This window comes from Lipophrys pholis (genome assembly GCF_963383615.2).
Source record: "Lipophrys pholis genome assembly, chromosome: 4".
Classification (NCBI taxonomy): Eukaryota; Metazoa; Chordata; class Actinopteri; order Blenniiformes; family Blenniidae; genus Lipophrys; species Lipophrys pholis.
This window is the reverse complement of record NC_137637.1, coordinates 32,059,260-32,076,626: the sequence shown is the minus strand read 5'-3', so window position 1 is coordinate 32,076,626 and position 17,367 is coordinate 32,059,260. Positions and strand designations below refer to the sequence as shown.

Here is a 17,367-nt window from a genome sequence, read left to right as displayed (position 1 = left end):
GGTGTGTATGTGTTGAAAGTGCTTCCTCTGTGGTGACGTCACTTCCTGGGCTGGCTGCAGGAGAGTGCCATTCTCTTTAGTGTTTGCCCTGTCTCCCCAATGTCCACCTCCTCGCCGCCCGTATTTTGACATTAAACTCACACCCACAGACTCCTGAAACTTGCCGTCAACCCCCCCCCTAAAAAAAAAAAAAAAAGCCAAGACACCAAGTCCGCGCGTGTCATGGAGTAACTAGAAGTCTGCGGAGAAGGAGCGACGAGGTGAGGTTTACTTTGTGCTGTCTGGTTAGCCGGCTCGCCAGCCAGCTAGCGGTTTCACCGGCCGGGGATCAACCCGCTGCGCCTCCTGGGCAAGTGTCAGACACTTTAAACTGAGCTGCGAGTCCTTCCTCCGCTTCACGCTGCTGCTGCTGCTGCTGCTGCTTCTATTTCATGCGAACGTCCTGATTCCATCTCTGCCGGTGTAGCATGGAAGCTAGTTAGCTTAGCGTTGGTCCTCCGGAGGGAGAGAGGCTCGCTCTGTCTGCCGGCCTCTTCTCTAAAAACATCCTTTTTAAAAATAAATATATCTATACATACGTGTGTATACACAAAACGTTCCCCTTCTGTATTCCAAACGTGACAAAACACATGCATGTCCTGGACGTTGCCCTGCAGGTAACCTGCACAGTGGGGCAGGTCTGAACCGGGCTAGCCGCTTAGCCTCCTTGTTGATTTCGTGCACAAGCTTAACACCCCCTTTTTTAACATGCTGTCAACAGTTTAAACACGTGAGCAAATACCAACACTCCAGGTGTATTTTTAGGTAGATGTTTTAATGAACTGATGGGGCCCCTAAACAACACCCACCCAGACTGATGGACCCCTCCCATACGAGACACAGTCAGTCAGATCTCCCATTTTTACTGCTACACAGAATTCCCATTCACAACAAAGAAATGATGCATTGAAACGTTCTAAATCAGGGGTTGTCAAGCATAAGGAAAGTGGGCCAACACAGGCCAGAAAGAGACTTCAAAACTGGCCCATGAAAGGACAAAAACATATGAAAGAAAATTGCAAATAAATGTTGACTTTTTAATAGAATTTGTCAGGGTGAGTTTGTAAGAACATGCATGTGAAAGGCTGCAAAACACCACAGCTATAAGAGAAGTCTTTTGGACGATTCACAGAATTTTGCACCCGAAAGTGTCATTAAAAATGATGTCGAATCTGTTTGCTAAAACATACACTATTTCTAGTGTAAGTTAAAATTGAAAGGTTATTATGGCACTGTTTTACCAGTCCGGCCCACGAACCTGGGCTGTATGTTGTCCCTGAATTAAAATGAGTTTGACACCCTGGTTGTAAATGATTCGCGTGTCAAATTTATCATAAGTTCACCTGTTATTTGTTTTCTTTTTTTACTTTAACAATTGGTCCAACAATGATTCTACAAACTCTTTCGTTACAGTTATTAGACAATTTAATCGATTGTGTGTCTGAAATTTAGCAATCTTAATCCCTTCTTGTAAAAAATACTTCATGCTAAAAGTAGGACAGTTTGTATTTGGTGGATTATTTCTTTGTTGTAACAACACTTCTTGGTAATAAATGTAATATCGCTATAAAGCCTGATTTATTTGGCCGCATTTATAAGGATCATGCATTTGTATGAGGAGCAGCAGAGCAGAGTGTGTTGGTTGAAGAATTTGCGAAATCAGCCTTTGTTTGCTGCTGAGTCATGTCTTGAGCTTCTGGCGCTTCCCACCTTCAGAATTCTGGGAGTTGAGAGGATGGAACGACTTGTCAGCTGTCCCAATATCATCCCCGTTGTTTTCAAATTGCAGAGCATGAATGCACAGTGCATGTAAACATAATGTACTTCAGTCAGTAAATCTTTTGCGATATGCATAATGACACCATGACAACTTAATCTGTCATGTTTGGTGCAGCCCTCTCTTCAATACAGAGGTTTGACCTGTGTGCAGACACAATATAAATAACAGCACTTGGGACGTTTTCTGACTAAAATGTTGTTGAAGGTTTTCATGATTTAAAAAAAATAGCAAAAAGCATTGATCACGGTTATCTTTTGCAGCACTGTCAAATAAATGTAACCTGCCACAAATCCAACGTGCGGCAGTGAAACTAAAAGCTGCAGGTGGAGTCGCCGCTGGTGAAACCCTTCAAATAAATACAGAGCACAGGAAGAAACGATAACTGAGAACACGGAGCCTCTAAAAACTAAAAAAAGAGCTGAACAGAAACATCAATATGAACATTCACAAGACACCTCGCCAGCTACAATTTCCTGAAACAAAGCTGTCTATTTCCATGTCTGCTGCTGATTTAAGACCCATTGATGCTCTTTTAGAATATCTTTTACACATTTCATATTGGATAACAGAAAAGCTTCTTTCAGCTCAAGCAGGACAAAATGGAAATTTGAACTATTGTTCCCTGGACTTAGGGAGAGAAACGTTTATCCATTGTATTATTAGCATTATCCTCAAACTCAACACAAGTCAAGAACCTGTTTTATTCCACAACACAAAGATAATCAGAAAAATAGGATTAATAGCCAGGGTCGGTTTATTTCTCACTTGGGCTAACTTTAATTTTTATTGCCAGTTGTATGGATTGTTGAATTTCCCTGCTCTCTGGGTTTCCACAAAAATGTGTCTGCAGTGTTGAGCTTTGACATCATTCAGATGCTTTGTGGCAGTGGTGTTGCTCGGGGTGTTGGGCTGGTCCGTCGGGTTGTGCCGTGGTAGCCAGGCGCTGGGAAGTCTCCTGTGTTACAGATGTTCCAGTGATGGAACATTTTCCAGACCTGGTTCATCGATGCTCAGCCACTTCATCGTGTGGCCAACTGTGGGTGTGTGTACATTGCAGTGGACAAGGAGTGGGCTCTTTTTAAAGTAAAAAGTAAAGTTTTAATTAAAACCCGTTTGTGCGAAAGGTTCCTTATACATAAAGACTGATTGAAATGGTGTATTGAATTTATCTGTTGATGTTCCTGCTTTAATGGTGACCGAGAAGGCTGAACCTGTAATGCTCATTGATTCAGTGGTCCGCACTGTTGATGACTGTGAGCACAGTCTGGTCAGCTGTGGCCTCTCATGTGGCTTCTCCACAGTCCAGACACCTGCTGGTTGGATCATCTGGTAATTAAATTGATTTAATATCTTTGTTTGACAGACTCCTGACATTGAAGCAGCCCAGTGAGCGCACACCCAGTCTTATTTATTGGATATGGGCTCCGTTGTGTTTACCAGTGATGATAGTGATGAACGAATTAAAAATGTAATTTAAATACTAATTGCTAAATGTTTGTATCCCCCCCCCAGGTAGAGCTTACATTCAGACCTCCTCAATCAACAGTCCCTCCAATACCGCAAACCTCCTATCTCGACCTCAGCCTGCTGTTAACAAAGCCAGAGCAACAAGGATGTCGCAGCTCCAGTTTCAGTGTCCAGTGAGCCCCATGCCTGCTGCCTCTGCGCCGCTGCAGCTGGGGCAGCCACAGCCTGGCTACAGCATCCCCTCTGCTTCGGGCACCCTGCAGTCGGAGAGCGCCAGCCAGCCCAGCAGGAGCTCCGCGCTCCCTGCGGGCTCAGCCACTCCCTACAATACCACAACAGGTGACGATTGGGTTTTGCTCGTGTGGTCAAAAAGCCCAAACTTTGTTCAGTTTATCAGTTTCTGTTGGTGAGTTGCTGTGGGTCACATTTCCCTTTGTTTTACAGTATCTAACATGGCAAACCCTAAAGAGAAGACCCCCATGTGTTTGGTGAATGAGTTAGCCCGTTTCAACAAGATCCAACCTGAGTATAAGCTGCTTTGTGAGCAAGGACCTGCTCACTCAAAGGTGAGTGGAAAGCCCCCGTCTCCAGAACTCCAGAACTTTCTAAAATATCTTAAAAAGTTTGCAGCGGTTTTTGCTGGGAATGTTCAAACTGAATGAAAATCATAATTGAGACATGTTGACTCGTCTGAAAAAGAAAAACACTCAATGTCGTACAATTTATAGTCAAGTACTGTATATGAAACGACCCTAATGTATTGTGTGTATTGGGAGATCTTTCAAGCCTTTAACCACAACTTCCACCAACCATACTGGATTTGAATGCAGCCGAAATGCAAGGCTCTGTTAGTATAGCGCGGTACTCTGGAGGTCTCAGGGTCAAAGAATTCACTTCGCTTTTAACAAGTGGAAGCAGATCTCGTGGGTCATTGTTGTGACGAGGCGTGTTATTCTCTCCGACTGAGCGCGATAAAAGCTCAAACTTCCAAAGAGAGCAGCTAAAACTGCCAGCAGCTTTTATTCTGTGCAGGTTAATCCAACATTTTTCACACCGAGCCTTCATGTCATCTTATTATTTTGTCGATGGCTGTACCATCAAAGCGACCATCTCTCCAGCTTTCCAAAGTGTTGGTTATATCCCCATCTACTTAGACCCGACCCTCTCTTTTTTTTTTTTTTAATTTTAATTTAAAATCAGTTCACATACCTCTCTCACCAAAACACAGAACACTGCAGTACGCTTTACATTTTACTGTGTCTATGGTTTCAAACGAGCCATTTCTCAGATTTTATTTAACACAAATTATGAAGACGTGTCAGCACAAATTTTTTATGAGCTCAGTTTTGCCTGACGTGTCGGGATTAAATGATTGCTGGGCTGAGACGACGACACGGTGAAGAATCCTCAACGCTCTCCCATAACACAACATTCGTCTGTCCTCAGCCAAACAGTTGCACAAAGAATTATTTGATTGTCTAATGTTATGCAGGAGACGAGTTTAGTCCAGGTTAATTGTGACGCAAAGTTCATCAAGAGTTTGTTGCAGCATTCCTGCAAAATTTATGTGAGATACACAAAGTACCAATTCAGCTTATTTACTAAGTGAATCTTTGTTGTCAAGTTGCACATCATGTGCATTTCTGTGTTTCCATCTCGTCACTCGTGACTAGCCAAGTGACATAGAGACACGTCTCAACTGATTTTACTCAGTGTGTCTTCCTGCTCTGTCTCAGATTCATGCTAATTATGTGGAATTCATTTCAGATTTTCTCTGTGAGGCTCACGCTGGGAGATCAGCACTGGGAGGCCGAGGGGACCAGTATCAAGAAAGCCCAGCACTCGGCTGCATCATCCGCCCTCGCTGAGACCACACTTCCCAAACCCACCGTGAGGAGCCCCCGCAACACAGGCAAGACCCCAGGTGGGCTGCTCCCACTGGCTCTGCTGTAGTCTTCACCTCAATGTTGTTGTTGTTTGTTTAAATTTATTTAAGTCAAAAGGAATAATTAAAGAAAACAGTCAAACAACCAAACTTCCAATCCGACACAGTCTGACTTTGTTACCTTTCAATCTCTTTACATCAGTCTGTTATTTTGTTAATGTTCAACTATCTAAATATTTACAGTTTTACAGATATTTTTGTGCATTTTTTGTACAGTATATACAATACACAAATACAAAACCATCGTTTTCACGTTTGTTCAAATCAAATATCTCACATTATTTACGTCCAAATCTAATTTTCATATTTTTTTTAACTTTTATGTGTTTCTTGAGTGCCGGGAGAGTTCCTGACTCTTTTACGTCTTTCTGAAGTTTCTTCCATAAATTAATTCCGTCACTGCGACAGTTCGGTCCATTGCTTTGGAATTGAACCTGTTTTTTATTAAAGATGTCTCTCCCTTTCAAATTTTAGTGACTTTCTCTTTTGTTGACGCTTTGCTGGGGACTTGAATCGATCCAGATGAATCCTTACGTTGGGTTTTCTCTCCTTCAGACGGCATGACGCATACTATGGAGTTGAATGCACTATGTACGAAGCTTGGTAAAAAGCCCATGTATAAACCCATCGACCCATACCCGGGGATGAGACCGCCGAACTTCAACTACAATGTCCGCGCTCCAGGGCCTTACCAGCGCTCTATGCAACAGTGAGTTCACATTATTTGGAAATGTAAAACGAGCCCATTGTCCATATTTTCATCAGTTGGAAAAAGGCTGTTTTGTCTCGGAGGGAAATGAGTTTATTTTTTTGGGAGTCCAGGTACTACTACCCGTTTCCTCAAGTGGGACTAATGTTATACCACATGGAGCTTTCCATCGGAGGCCAGCAGTTTACTGGGAAGGGACGCACGCGGCAGATGGCCAAACATGACGCTGCTGCCAAGGCCTTAAAAGTACTGCAGAAGGAGCCAATACTGCAACAGTTGCCAGTGGTGAGAAAAGAAGTGCTCCCTTAGCATGGAACAGGGCTGGACAGCTTTTTTAAATATATGTTTTAATCATTCAACAGATGAACGGAGAGCCCGAGGAGGAGAACCTCAACAAATCAGAAATCAGTCAAGTGTTTGAAATTGCACTGAAACGCAACTTACCGGTCAACTTTGAGGTTCGAAGGAGATTCTCATCCCTCATCCACGGTCTCGAAAAAAGAAATATCAGTAAATGTTCCTTCTCAGCTTAACTTGCCAATGTTGTTTTCCAGGTTTTGAAGGAAGAAGGTCCTCCACACATGAAGAGCTTCATAGTGCGAGTTACAGTCGGGGACTTCACGGGAGAGGGCGAGGGGAAAAGTAAAAAGATCGCCAAGAAGCTGGCGGCAGCAGCGGTGCTGGGGGAGTTGAAGAGGCTACCCCATATACCCAGTGTGGAAAAGACAGTGCCACGCATCAAAAAGAAAACCAAATCCATTATCAAGGTAACGTTGTTTTTAAATCGGAGTCAAAACCATCAGCCCTAAAGAGTCTCATTAGGTAATAGTTCACTTATCGTGCTAACAGCTGCAGACCAGCCCAGAATATGGGCAGGGGATGAATCCCATCAGCCGCTTGGCTCAGATCCAGCAGGCCAAGAAGGAGAAGGAGCCGGAGTACAGCATGGTGACGGAGAGAGGTCTGCCCCGGCGCAGGGAGTTCGTCATGCAGGCGAGTCAGCTGCGGCCGAGGCATGCTAGCAGCGAAACCTGGGCAACATCTGCCTCTGTTTTTCCGTCACATCTTTGCCTCCTAATTCTGCATCTTGTTCAGTTATTCCATCTGTTGGCTTTGCTTCAGGTGACGGTGTGTGGCCAGTCCGCAGAGGGAATGGGGCCCAGTAAGAAGGTGGCGAAGAGGAACGCTGCAGAGAAAATGCTGGAACTTTTGGGATACAAAGTGCCTCAGCCGCAGCCCCCCAAACCGGCACTCAAAACTGATGAAAAGGTATATAAGAACATCAGATAAAGTGTGTTGTGCACACGTCTGTGTACATGATAAATATGACTTTTGACACTTTTTAAAAAAAATTTTTCAAACTGTTAGCCGCCTGTGAAGAAACCTGGTGATGGGCGCAAAGTGACCTTCTTTGAACCCGGATCTGTAGAGGAAGTGGCAATGGGTAAATTTCACCGGACATATTTACTATAGGCTCAGATAAACTCGTGATATCTATAGTTTCATGTCCCATGTGGCCTGCTCAAAAGGTTCCAAGGAGGAGGACTTCCGTCTGCCTTACCTGAGCCACCAGCAGCTGCCTGCAGGTATCCTGCCCATGGTGCCTGAGGTGGCTCAAGCAGTCGGGATCTGCCAAGGACCCCACGCCAAGGACTACAGCAGACCTATCCCCAACCCAGGCAAGGCAACAATCACTGCCATGATTGCCAATGAGCTGCTCTATGCAGGGACGTCAGTGACTGCTGAGACTATCGTAAAAAACAAAAATAACTTGAACCAGCTTCCCCACGGACCCCTCACCAGGCCCTCAGAACAGCTCGGCTTCCTCGCATCTGTGCAGTGCCTGCAGGTAACAAACAAACAAACATCTTCATCATCTTCGAAAAGCCCAGCCAGCGGCTGCGCTTCTGAAATTCACGGGACCGTGCAGAAGTTAAGGGGTTTTAATTCTTTTGCAGGTTGAATACAAGGACTTTCCCAAAAACAATAAGAATGAGTTTGTGTCGCTGATTAACTGCTCCTCCCAGCCGCCACTCATCAGCCACGGGATTGGGAAAGATGTTGAATCCTGCCACGATATGGTGAGTCTGTATGAAGGTTTAAAACATGTCCCTCAGGTGCAGTCCTCCGCTGACAGCCACATGTCCTCATCTGGCCTGACTTGCATTATGTATGAGCTACATGAAATGTGTGAGAAGACATTTCATTTCACACAGAAGAACACAACAAAGGAACAATGCTGGGATGATGTGGACGAACCGATTACTAGATAAATTATGACCAATACGGCCTTTAATGATATCAAATGTATATTTCAGCCAATGCAATTCTTTTTTCTTTTTTCACCCAGTGTGCAGCCCTTATATGTTACTGTTACTAAGTTTTCTAATTCTATTCCAAGTGGGTTTATGATGAATTGTCTGTGTAGTCGCTTGAGAATCATCACAGTTTCTGTTGATGGTGGTGACGCAGTACTCAGACTTCCTGCTCAGCTGTTCCCTAACTGGAAACTGCACATGGTCGTTGCGTCTTTGACACTCACTCTACTTGTTTTGTCAAAAATACTGGACCAGGTATCTTACAGATGAATTTTCAGCAGAGTAAAACTAATATATGATGGTCTTTATCCCTGCAGGCTGCACTGAACATATTGAAGTTGCTCTCAGACTTCGACCAGCAGTCAAATGAAAGGACAGGAAATGGACCAGCCTCTGGGTGAGCTGCATCTTGTTTACTTATGTCTCTCACTCGGTCTTACACTAGGTTAAGTGTGGAGTGTAAATAGATTTCTGTGGCACCTTGGATGAAGCTGGCAGGTCAGCTGAGGCTAAATACTCACAGCGGAGCAGAAAGTTCCTTCCTTTCTGATTAAAAGACACCAAGTCTTGTTTTAGTCTTTATTTGGTGTCATGTCAAAGTAAAGAAATGTCACGAAGGGAAAATGACCAAATACGCCAAAGAAGTTTTCTTCCAGTATTTTGATATTACTTTTTTTTAAGGGGTGTTTGCTGTACAGCAGCATTCTTAGGTCTCATACCAGTATAAATCTCTTAATTCCATAGTGTTTCATAGGGATTAATGGTCTGCTCCTCGTAGAAAATGATCAGTTGAGTTTTTGTTTTTGCAAGATTTGCAGTCAACTGGCTCAGACTGATTAAACAGTTCCTCGTGTGAATACCTCATGGAGTATTCTGGGTCTGACTAATTCAACAAGTGACACTAAATGTGATGCTTTTTCACAGGTGTGGCAAGCAGGAAATGGAAGGCGACTTGCACCTGAAACAGGCTAACTCAAGCACACTGGCACAGACCCTGGACGGCACTGTGTAGATGATCAGGTTTGGTTGTCTGTAAAAGCACTAGAGAAAACTCAGACACTGTGTTCTTAGTCCCATTTAGAAGGCTCCGGGGAGCTCCGGGCACCGTGTGCTCCCAACCATCACTGCTCACGTTCATTGTTACAAAAATGTTCACAGTTAAACAAGATTGATGAAAAAACAAAACAAAAAACTAAACAAGTTCCTTCTCCTTGATGTTGTTTAATTGTTCACATTATTTATTTTTTGGTTGCTTTATAGAAGAAGTGGCTGCATCCTAGTCAATGAGTCGGTGGTTTACTTGGTGGGAAGAGGAAAAAAAAAAAAGAGAGAGAAATTAAAGCGAATAACTGTGAACTCTGTTTTGTTTTGCATAGAACTTGATCCCTCCTTGTGAGACCTGCTAACTCTTGCTTTTAAGTGTTTTACGTTTCCCCCTCTCACTGAGGTAGGTCATTAAAGGAAGGTCTCATCTTTGTCTAGGGTGCAGCTGGCGAACCTCTGTTGATTTTCCTAGAGTGCTTTATATCAACAACCACAAGTGAAGTGTTATCGACATTACCATGTAGGGCCGGGAAGGATTTGTGACTAAATGTAGCGTGTGATGTAATGTGACGTTGTCTCGGCTGTTTGCGGCAGGGATGTTTCCTGGTTGCATCAGTTTTTTCCCCCCGATGATCCCCCCCCCCCCCCCCCCCCCCCCAACATGTCAATCTCCCCCGTTCTCTCCGCTCCCCATGGTAATTAAACTTCAGTGCTCATGTGCACAAAACTACCACTTCTCATATCTTCTCTTCTTTACTTTCACCGTCGATATCACTCATAATGCCGTGTATCAAGGAACTCGTGTCTGTGGATTTATTTGGAGATGTTATCAGACTGAGCCGCATTGATTTGATTCTGAGATGAGAAAGAAAAAGTTTGGGTTCCGCCCAACAATTTATTTGAAGCATAAAATGTCACAGATGGGTTTTTCTTAAGCAGTCTATATTTAAAAAAAAAAAAAAGAAGCCTTGGGTATATACATTTGTGCGATTTACTGTGCAATAACTATCTTCTCCTGCCAATGTACTTTGCTCTCAACATATTATTTTTCTTTTTTAATTACAAAGTCATTTTACTTCCAGTCCGAACTGACCTGTAGGTGTAATTTATATCTCTGAGAGTACTCTTGACATCGTGCTGACACCCAGCTACTCTTTATACCAGTCCTATCCCATCTGATGTCCCTGCACCACCTGTAAAACACCTTCTCTGATCTCTGACTTGTCAAAAGATCACAGTGAAGCCAAACGCTGGCAGACACAAACACCCAACATCTGAACGCAGGAGGCCCGCTCGAGCCTCTAGACGTTGTTTTCTTTGATATTAATCACATTTTCAAAAACGTTCGAGCAGGCGAAGCTGAAAACCACTTAGAGTGCACGTTCTGCTCTTGATATCTGTAGAAAGGTTGTGAACACCTAAAATTCAACGTGGTATAGAGGTTGGAAAACCAAGCTTTTCAACTTCTCTAGTTCAAAAAAAACTATAAAGGCCAATATGCCCATTTTTGGTTAAACAGAAAAACGAAGGGAAAGTATTGGTACTGACTCGTTTGCTGTGTTTCATTTGTCACAAATTTGTTGTGTTTGTTCTCACTTCAGAGCACAACATGATCTCTTCACAAGACATGAAGTGTGACTGGGAACATTTGCATTCCCACCATTGTGCTGCAGGACATCCTTCATCATTAGTCATGCGTGCTCCTTTCATGGAAATGTTTGGCTCCTGTTTACGTGTAACTGCGCCGTTGCTGTCGTTCGTGATTAGCAACACTCTTTGGCCCCTTTCCCCACTTTGTTGTAATCACTATACACGTGCAATGAGACGTGCCTAATCTGCAGAGTGCAGTGACATGTCGTTGCTCTAGAATTTGCCAATGGAGTGTTATTTTCAGGGAATCGCTGTGCGAAACTGAAATACAGTTTGATCCAATTCTGAATGAGCCATCAATCCGCGGCGCCACACGGTGGTCATGTTGAGTCAGAAAGACACCGGCGTAGCACACAAAGCACTCGCTGCAGCAGTCGGTAGTTTTCACTGGTTTTATTCTATGTACATACATCACAGCGCAGCATTCTGTGACATAGTTGATATTTTAAAAGACACCGTCCCATTGTGTGATGATGAGTCGCCGGTCATTTCACAGCTTTTGAGGTGAAAACGCTCCGAAGGGACTTTACATTTCAACTGAACACGGCAGAAGGTTTGTTTTTGGATGCTGATGACGACTTGGCTGAGTCGTCATTCAGTTCAGGCTTCTGAATGAACAGCCTCAAATATAAAGTCCCTTCCAGTCTTCATACGACTGAAGCAAATTTAAAAAAAAATCCCATTTCATGTATAATTAACCCTTAAAAAAAAAGTCATTTGATTGTAATGAGTGTTAAGGTTCAGTAGTGTGTCCAAGTAAGATTACGCAACCATAATGCTGCTATTCTTGGCTTGCTTCTGCATGGTCTCAATGAAAGGGTACATGCACTTGTCAGAACCCATGAAGCGATACGTGACCACATTCGATTCCCATGGCAACAACCTGAAAAATAACAGAACATGAGCTTGTTACACAATGAAATTACTTGAAGGACGCGCACAGACCCGTTTTGAAACCTGGTTAGTGTGAGGCCAGCGGGGATGTGGTACTCACGCTCTGGAGAGGACAGGCAGGTAGGTGAGGCGGGGGATGCACACTAATGGCTGATTTATCAAGATGGCGTTCATCGCCTGCTCCACGCAGTACTGGGGCTCTAAAGGTGGGAGGATCAGCTCCACTTCCTCCCTAACAGGAACACCACGGAAGATTTACAGTCTGAATAGATCTGCTGCGCCTAACGGCAAGTTCATGCATGCTCTGAATGGAAATGTGCTGCTTCAGACAACATTAATGCTGCAGATTTTATTTAATTCAACAGATTTTATGTTTATATATGCTTAAATAAGTCCAACTTAGTGCCTATCACTCTTTTGCAAAAACTGAAAAAATAAATACTTAATTGAGCCACATTATGAATACAAAAAGGATGTAAATATTTCATTTGACGCACCGTATCTTGCAGCCTTCAAACATGCCTGTATCCACAATGTAGGGGCACACAAGTGTCGTCTTCACTCCTTCGATCTCGTCAGCCAGCAGCTCGTGGGCCAGAGACTCGTGGAAACCCACTGCAGCAAACTTGCTGGCGCAGTAATCCTGCCACGGGGAAAAGAGCTTTTCCAAGTTTGCGTCGACAGGTACGGGAAATACATTTATTTGTGTTTGGCAGACTTGCTTTGACTGCTAATTGCAGCATTTGAATTTCAACATTATGTGCTGACTAGTGCAAAGAAGAGCGTAAAGCTGCATTAATGAGGCTGCTGAATATCTGCTGTGTGGGGTTTTCCCAGCTCGTCTTCACCTCGACACACGCCGTGCTGAAGAGGCCGAGGACGCTGGCAATGGTCACGATGTGTCCGTGATTCTGGGCTTTCATTTGAGGAAGGAAGGCTTTCACTGTCTGCAGGGAAAACACAAGTACAAACATATGATTATACGGGCATGAGGCTTATGTTGCACAAGCAGCTCCTTTTTAAGAGGATTGACACAAGCCCCCCCCCCCCCCCCCCCCCCCCCCCCAACAATAATGTGAGTCGGATCATGCTCTTAACACAATACATTTGAATACATGTCGCACAACTTGTGTACAGTCGCACATTCTGTGTACTGCTAATAATGAGAAGATTAAACATTGTGAAATACACAAGCTTAAAGTTGACCTCTCTGAATTCCAGTATGAATAACGGCGCCACCTCAGGACGATGTCCTGCCAAACACCTGACTTGCTGGCAAAACATGACTTCAAGAGAGTTGAGGCTGCAGATACCAGCTGATTATATTGCATCATTCATTAAAATGTAAACACTTGCTTGTTTTACTTGTCGTATCTCATCAAATATTTGTGAGTGTGATGCAACTGGCTTCTTTATTTACACTAACAAACCAGATGAAGTCCCGATTTTCATCGATTTACTCTTTATTATTTCACGTCTGACGGGTGACTAAAAAGCTCTCACCCAGAAGAGGGCGTGGCAGTTGACCTTCATCGTCCTCTCCATCATCTCATCGGGACAGTCCATCATGCGCTGCCCAGCCACCACTCCAGCGTTGTTCACCAGCATGGTGACGTCCCGGCCCAGGTCCTTCCTCACCAGCTCGGCGTGCCGGTACACCTCCTCCCGGTTGGTCACGTCCACCGTGTAGGTGTGGGCCTTGCCCCCCATCTCCCGCACCAGCTTGGCTGTCTGCTCGTTGGAGCTGCTGTCGATGTCCCACAGCACCACCTCCGCCCCGTGTTTTGTGAACTCCTGAGCAAAGAGCCGCCCCAGGCCGCCGCCCGACCCGGTGATCAGCACCAGCTCGTCGTCGATTGGTTTGGTGCGTGGGCGCATGACGATCCGCATGGAATTACGCAGGATGAAGTAGATCACATCCAGCAGCATCATCTGGAGGTCCATAAGAAAAATCATTTTGCCCTATTTTCTGCTTGAAGGCTTCTCTTTTTGGTTAATGATGTCTGGCCGGTGGGTAGTGGGTCAGAGTTCACCTCTGTTACCTGTTTTCTAAAGTCTAACTGAGACGCAGACAGCCAAGCTGGTGTTTCCCTCCTTCTGTGGCCAACAGCCTCCATCCTTGCTTTATTTATATACTCCTCTCCTGGATTAGTGAAAATAGCTTAAGCTGCCAATAAACCCGCTTTTGTTACAAGCTGTGAATGTGTGCATTTACACCATTACTCGGGGAAAATAACACGTGTCAGACGGCATTACAGAGTTAAAGGCTCTTGAAGTCCGAGGACGTTTGTAGGACGAGGCTACACTTGGTCACGGATCCACATCCATCATGCAACAAAACGCTTGTGCATTACATTCTTACACAAGCTGGTGATTGTACTTAAATATGAAACTTTCATTATAATGATAAAGTAAATAATGAGTAAAGAAGAGGAAATTGGAGGCAGCGCAGTGACTGAGCCTGTCTGAGTATGGATGTTCTCTCTGTGCCTACTTGGGGTTTCTTTAGGCTCATTTCCTTCTGGAATTCACAGTTATGCATTTTATATCATTTACTGGCTTTTATTGCATGTGGGTGTGACTGATTTCATGGATCGGCGATGTGTCACCCAAATGTACATGTAACTCAAAGGAAGGGGGATGATTTAAACACTCAGAGTAAAAGCTTCATATTTCATTTCACTCTGGAAGTATCGCTCACAAGCAAAGACAAAAGAACATTTAGGCTTGATCACGACCCTTTTTATTTCGATTTTAATGTGCACGACTCTTGAAAAACCTGTGAACTCGATATAAATCTTTATATCCAGTGAGATTATATCCAGTCTTGTCATGAAACATAAGTTTGGTGTGTTTAGATGGATCAGTGACGGGATATGATTCAAAAATAACATTTTGTTTCGTCCCAGTTCAACAGCCCCTGGGTGGAGCAGAGCAAACCATTTTAAATGAGAACATAAGGAGATTATGTATGTGAACTATAAATCTTTAGACTCTTACTGAGGTGCTATGAAGGCTTCTTGTTCTGCGTCACGTTTCTCAGTTTCTGCAGTTGAACACTGAAAACTTTGTTCACTGTGTTGGCATGTGAGACACTCTAAGCTCACCATGGCAGTATACGGTGCACGCATTGTTTTTTTCTTTTTAATTTGCCAATAGTGCAAATTGATTTTGGCCACTTATATTACCTGCATCTCATGGCAGTTTTCTTCTGTCCTACTCCAAGAATGAGGTATGGGTGTAGGGAGTTTTGTAAAAGTGGGTGACACTCAAGGTTTTTGTTTCTGCTGTGTTCAAGTCACATGTTCACACACCACAGGTGAAGCGAGTCATGCAAAGTGATGAAGCTCCATTGGGGATAAACTTGGGGTTCACATATGCACAGGGTGAGATCAAATCACCAAACTTGTGACTGGAAGACGACCCGCTCTACCGACTGAGCCTCAGCCTCCCTGACGTGAGCAGCAATGACAAAAAACAAAAAATCACATTTGAATTCATCATAGTTGATAAAAACACCAATGCTTTGCTTGGTAAAAAAATAAAACATATGTAAAGATTCTTTTCAGCTGCTCTTCTCATTTTCCAGGAGTGGACACAGCAAGGCATTGCAACTGAACATGAAGACGTCTGTGGATTCTTTCCTCTCATTCCCGGTGCAGAAGTGGAGTGCTGTTGACTGCTTGGCTATAGAGGATGTCTTTTATTTGTTGAATCTTTAAAGAGTTCATATCTCCTTCCGAAGGTCGGCATGGAAACCTGGTGATATCCTGGGTTGATCCTTGAATATTCATTCGGCCTTTTGCTTTTGGTAACCGGCTAGCGTTGATATCTTTGAAGCAAGGAAGAGCTCTGTTTAGCAGTCGGTGTGGAGGCTCTCCAAGGCTGATTGATAGAACTTAATCAGCACGGGGTGAGGGAGCCCCGCTGGCTTTAGCCGCTTGAGGAAGTACAGGCACAGCTGAGCCTTCCTCACATGATGGCAGATATTTGGGTTTGGGTTAGTGAAGGTGAAGCCAGCAGAGAAGTGGGACACAAAGGAATCTGAAGCCCTCTGTATGCACTCTGAAGTGTACCACAATTCTCTTTGCCTTTTGGGTGTCAATGTGCAGATTAGTATCGCAACACCATAGCGTCAAATGCAGAATTGTGTCTGTTATTGTTGTTTCATATCAGGTCGTCAGCAAATCTAGCAATGGTGGATGGCTGAAGATCGACATGAACTCAGTGCTCTAACCATCTTTACTAGCTTCTGATACATGGAACATATTTAGAGAACTGGGCCAATACTGTCTGGAGGAGGCTGCGTTCAATGCTGCCAAGAAACCTGCTCCGCTTTAAGTCTGTATCACCACAGCAGCAAAGAGAGAGCCTGAAATCTGCTGGTAATACCTGATTACTCACGTGTAGGCCAAGCGATGTGGGTCCAATGTGGAGCTGTGTTTGACTTGGTGCCAGCCGCTTCTCTTGGCTGACGTTTCACGAAAAGAATATATTCCTTTTTTTTTATTTATTTTTTTTTATAGGCGCTTCTACACCTAAAGTAGGAAATCACTCACGACTGGCCTGGTTCTGCCTGTTGTGGGTTTAATTTCTATATTTGCAATTTATTTTAGCTCTTTAATTCCAGTGCAGCACGACAGAGAAAATGGAGAATATTTTACATCCACTTTAAAGGGCAGGCACTTATGCAAGACAGTTGGAGCCTCATGCTTTTTGAACAGAAGACTGGACCAGAAAATGAAGACAGTGGATTTTTCTCACTGTCACAAAGTAATATTTTAATGATCCGCTTGACCAGGATAAAATATAGCAAAGGAAATCCTTCTCCAGGGTTTCACAGGGGTGCTGCACCATTGCTTTTAGCCAAACTGAGTCAACGTATTAATGCAGCACATTAAAGGAACTACGAATGTTCCCTAAAGTGCTTTTCAGAGAGCAGGAATTAGGAGAATACCTTTAAAACACAATCTATAATCCAAACCTACACTAAACCTACTGACCCCCCCCCCCCCCCAAATGGATCATCTTTGTTTTATTTTTGGGAGACGCACTTTGTGACATAAACTACTTTTTTAAAAATATAAAAACCACATGAATTATTCATTCGTAAGGTTCTTGCTCCGGTGGGAAGAAGAGCCACAGGAAGTGCAGCAGCATCCAGTTTGAGCCGAAGGACGAAGTCACATCTCCAGCAGGACGTACAGGAAACACAACCTCCAAACACGCACAGAATGAACCCCACTTTTGTCATATTTTCTCCATGTCTCTCACATGCTGGGCGAATTTCAGACTTGGTGGTGATCAGAGTGGCATAATCACTTGCCGCCCGTTTCTCCCCTGTCTTCACTCCACACGCACACATAATAGCTGGGAATCTGAGTGTGAGCAGAGGCCTTCTCTGTCCTCTGTTGTTCTTTTTGCATGAATAACCTCGGCCATGGGAGTTTTATTAATCCACCCTTTTCACATGTTGAGGCACGCATGGGCCAGGGAAGCTGGCTGCTGTATAAACAGAGAA

General features: G+C 43.9%; 2 protein-coding genes across 4 annotated transcripts; one reads left to right on the top strand and one right to left on the bottom strand.

The window, feature by feature from the left end:
* Positions 1 to 37: 37 nt before the first annotated feature.
* On the top strand, positions 38 to 10,041 carry stau1 (staufen double-stranded RNA binding protein 1). Of its 3 annotated transcripts, none has more exons than XM_080460624.1 (15): positions 38 to 260; positions 3,332 to 3,625; positions 3,731 to 3,852; positions 5,054 to 5,198; positions 5,787 to 5,940; positions 6,054 to 6,225; positions 6,303 to 6,398; positions 6,495 to 6,707; positions 6,790 to 6,933; positions 7,063 to 7,209; positions 7,309 to 7,384; positions 7,470 to 7,789; positions 7,899 to 8,021; positions 8,576 to 8,655; positions 9,183 to 10,041. In XM_080460624.1, exons 2-15 carry the CDS (start codon positions 3,433 to 3,435, stop codon positions 9,268 to 9,270), a joined length of 2,073 nt encoding a protein of 690 aa, XP_080316750.1. In that variant the 5' UTR covers positions 38 to 260; positions 3,332 to 3,432; the 3' UTR covers positions 9,271 to 10,041. The 3 variants fall into 3 exon arrangements, with proteins under 3 accessions (XP_080316750.1, XP_080316748.1, XP_080316749.1); XM_080460622.1 differs by having other exon boundaries at positions 41 to 260; positions 5,054 to 5,210; XM_080460623.1 differs by having other exon boundaries at positions 70 to 260; positions 3,336 to 3,625; positions 5,054 to 5,210.
* Positions 10,042 to 10,164: 123 nt separating this feature from the next.
* On the bottom strand, positions 10,165 to 13,951 carry rdh20 (retinol dehydrogenase 20). Its single transcript, XM_080462072.1, has 5 exons — positions 13,350 to 13,951; positions 12,695 to 12,793; positions 12,344 to 12,489; positions 11,947 to 12,078; positions 10,165 to 11,835 (listed from the first exon to the last, which is right to left on the bottom strand). The coding sequence occupies exons 1-5, from the start codon at positions 13,800 to 13,802 to the stop codon at positions 11,715 to 11,717; spliced, it is 951 nt and encodes a 316-aa protein (XP_080318198.1). The 5' UTR covers positions 13,803 to 13,951; the 3' UTR covers positions 10,165 to 11,714.
* Between the last annotated feature and the right edge of the window lie 3,416 nt (positions 13,952 to 17,367).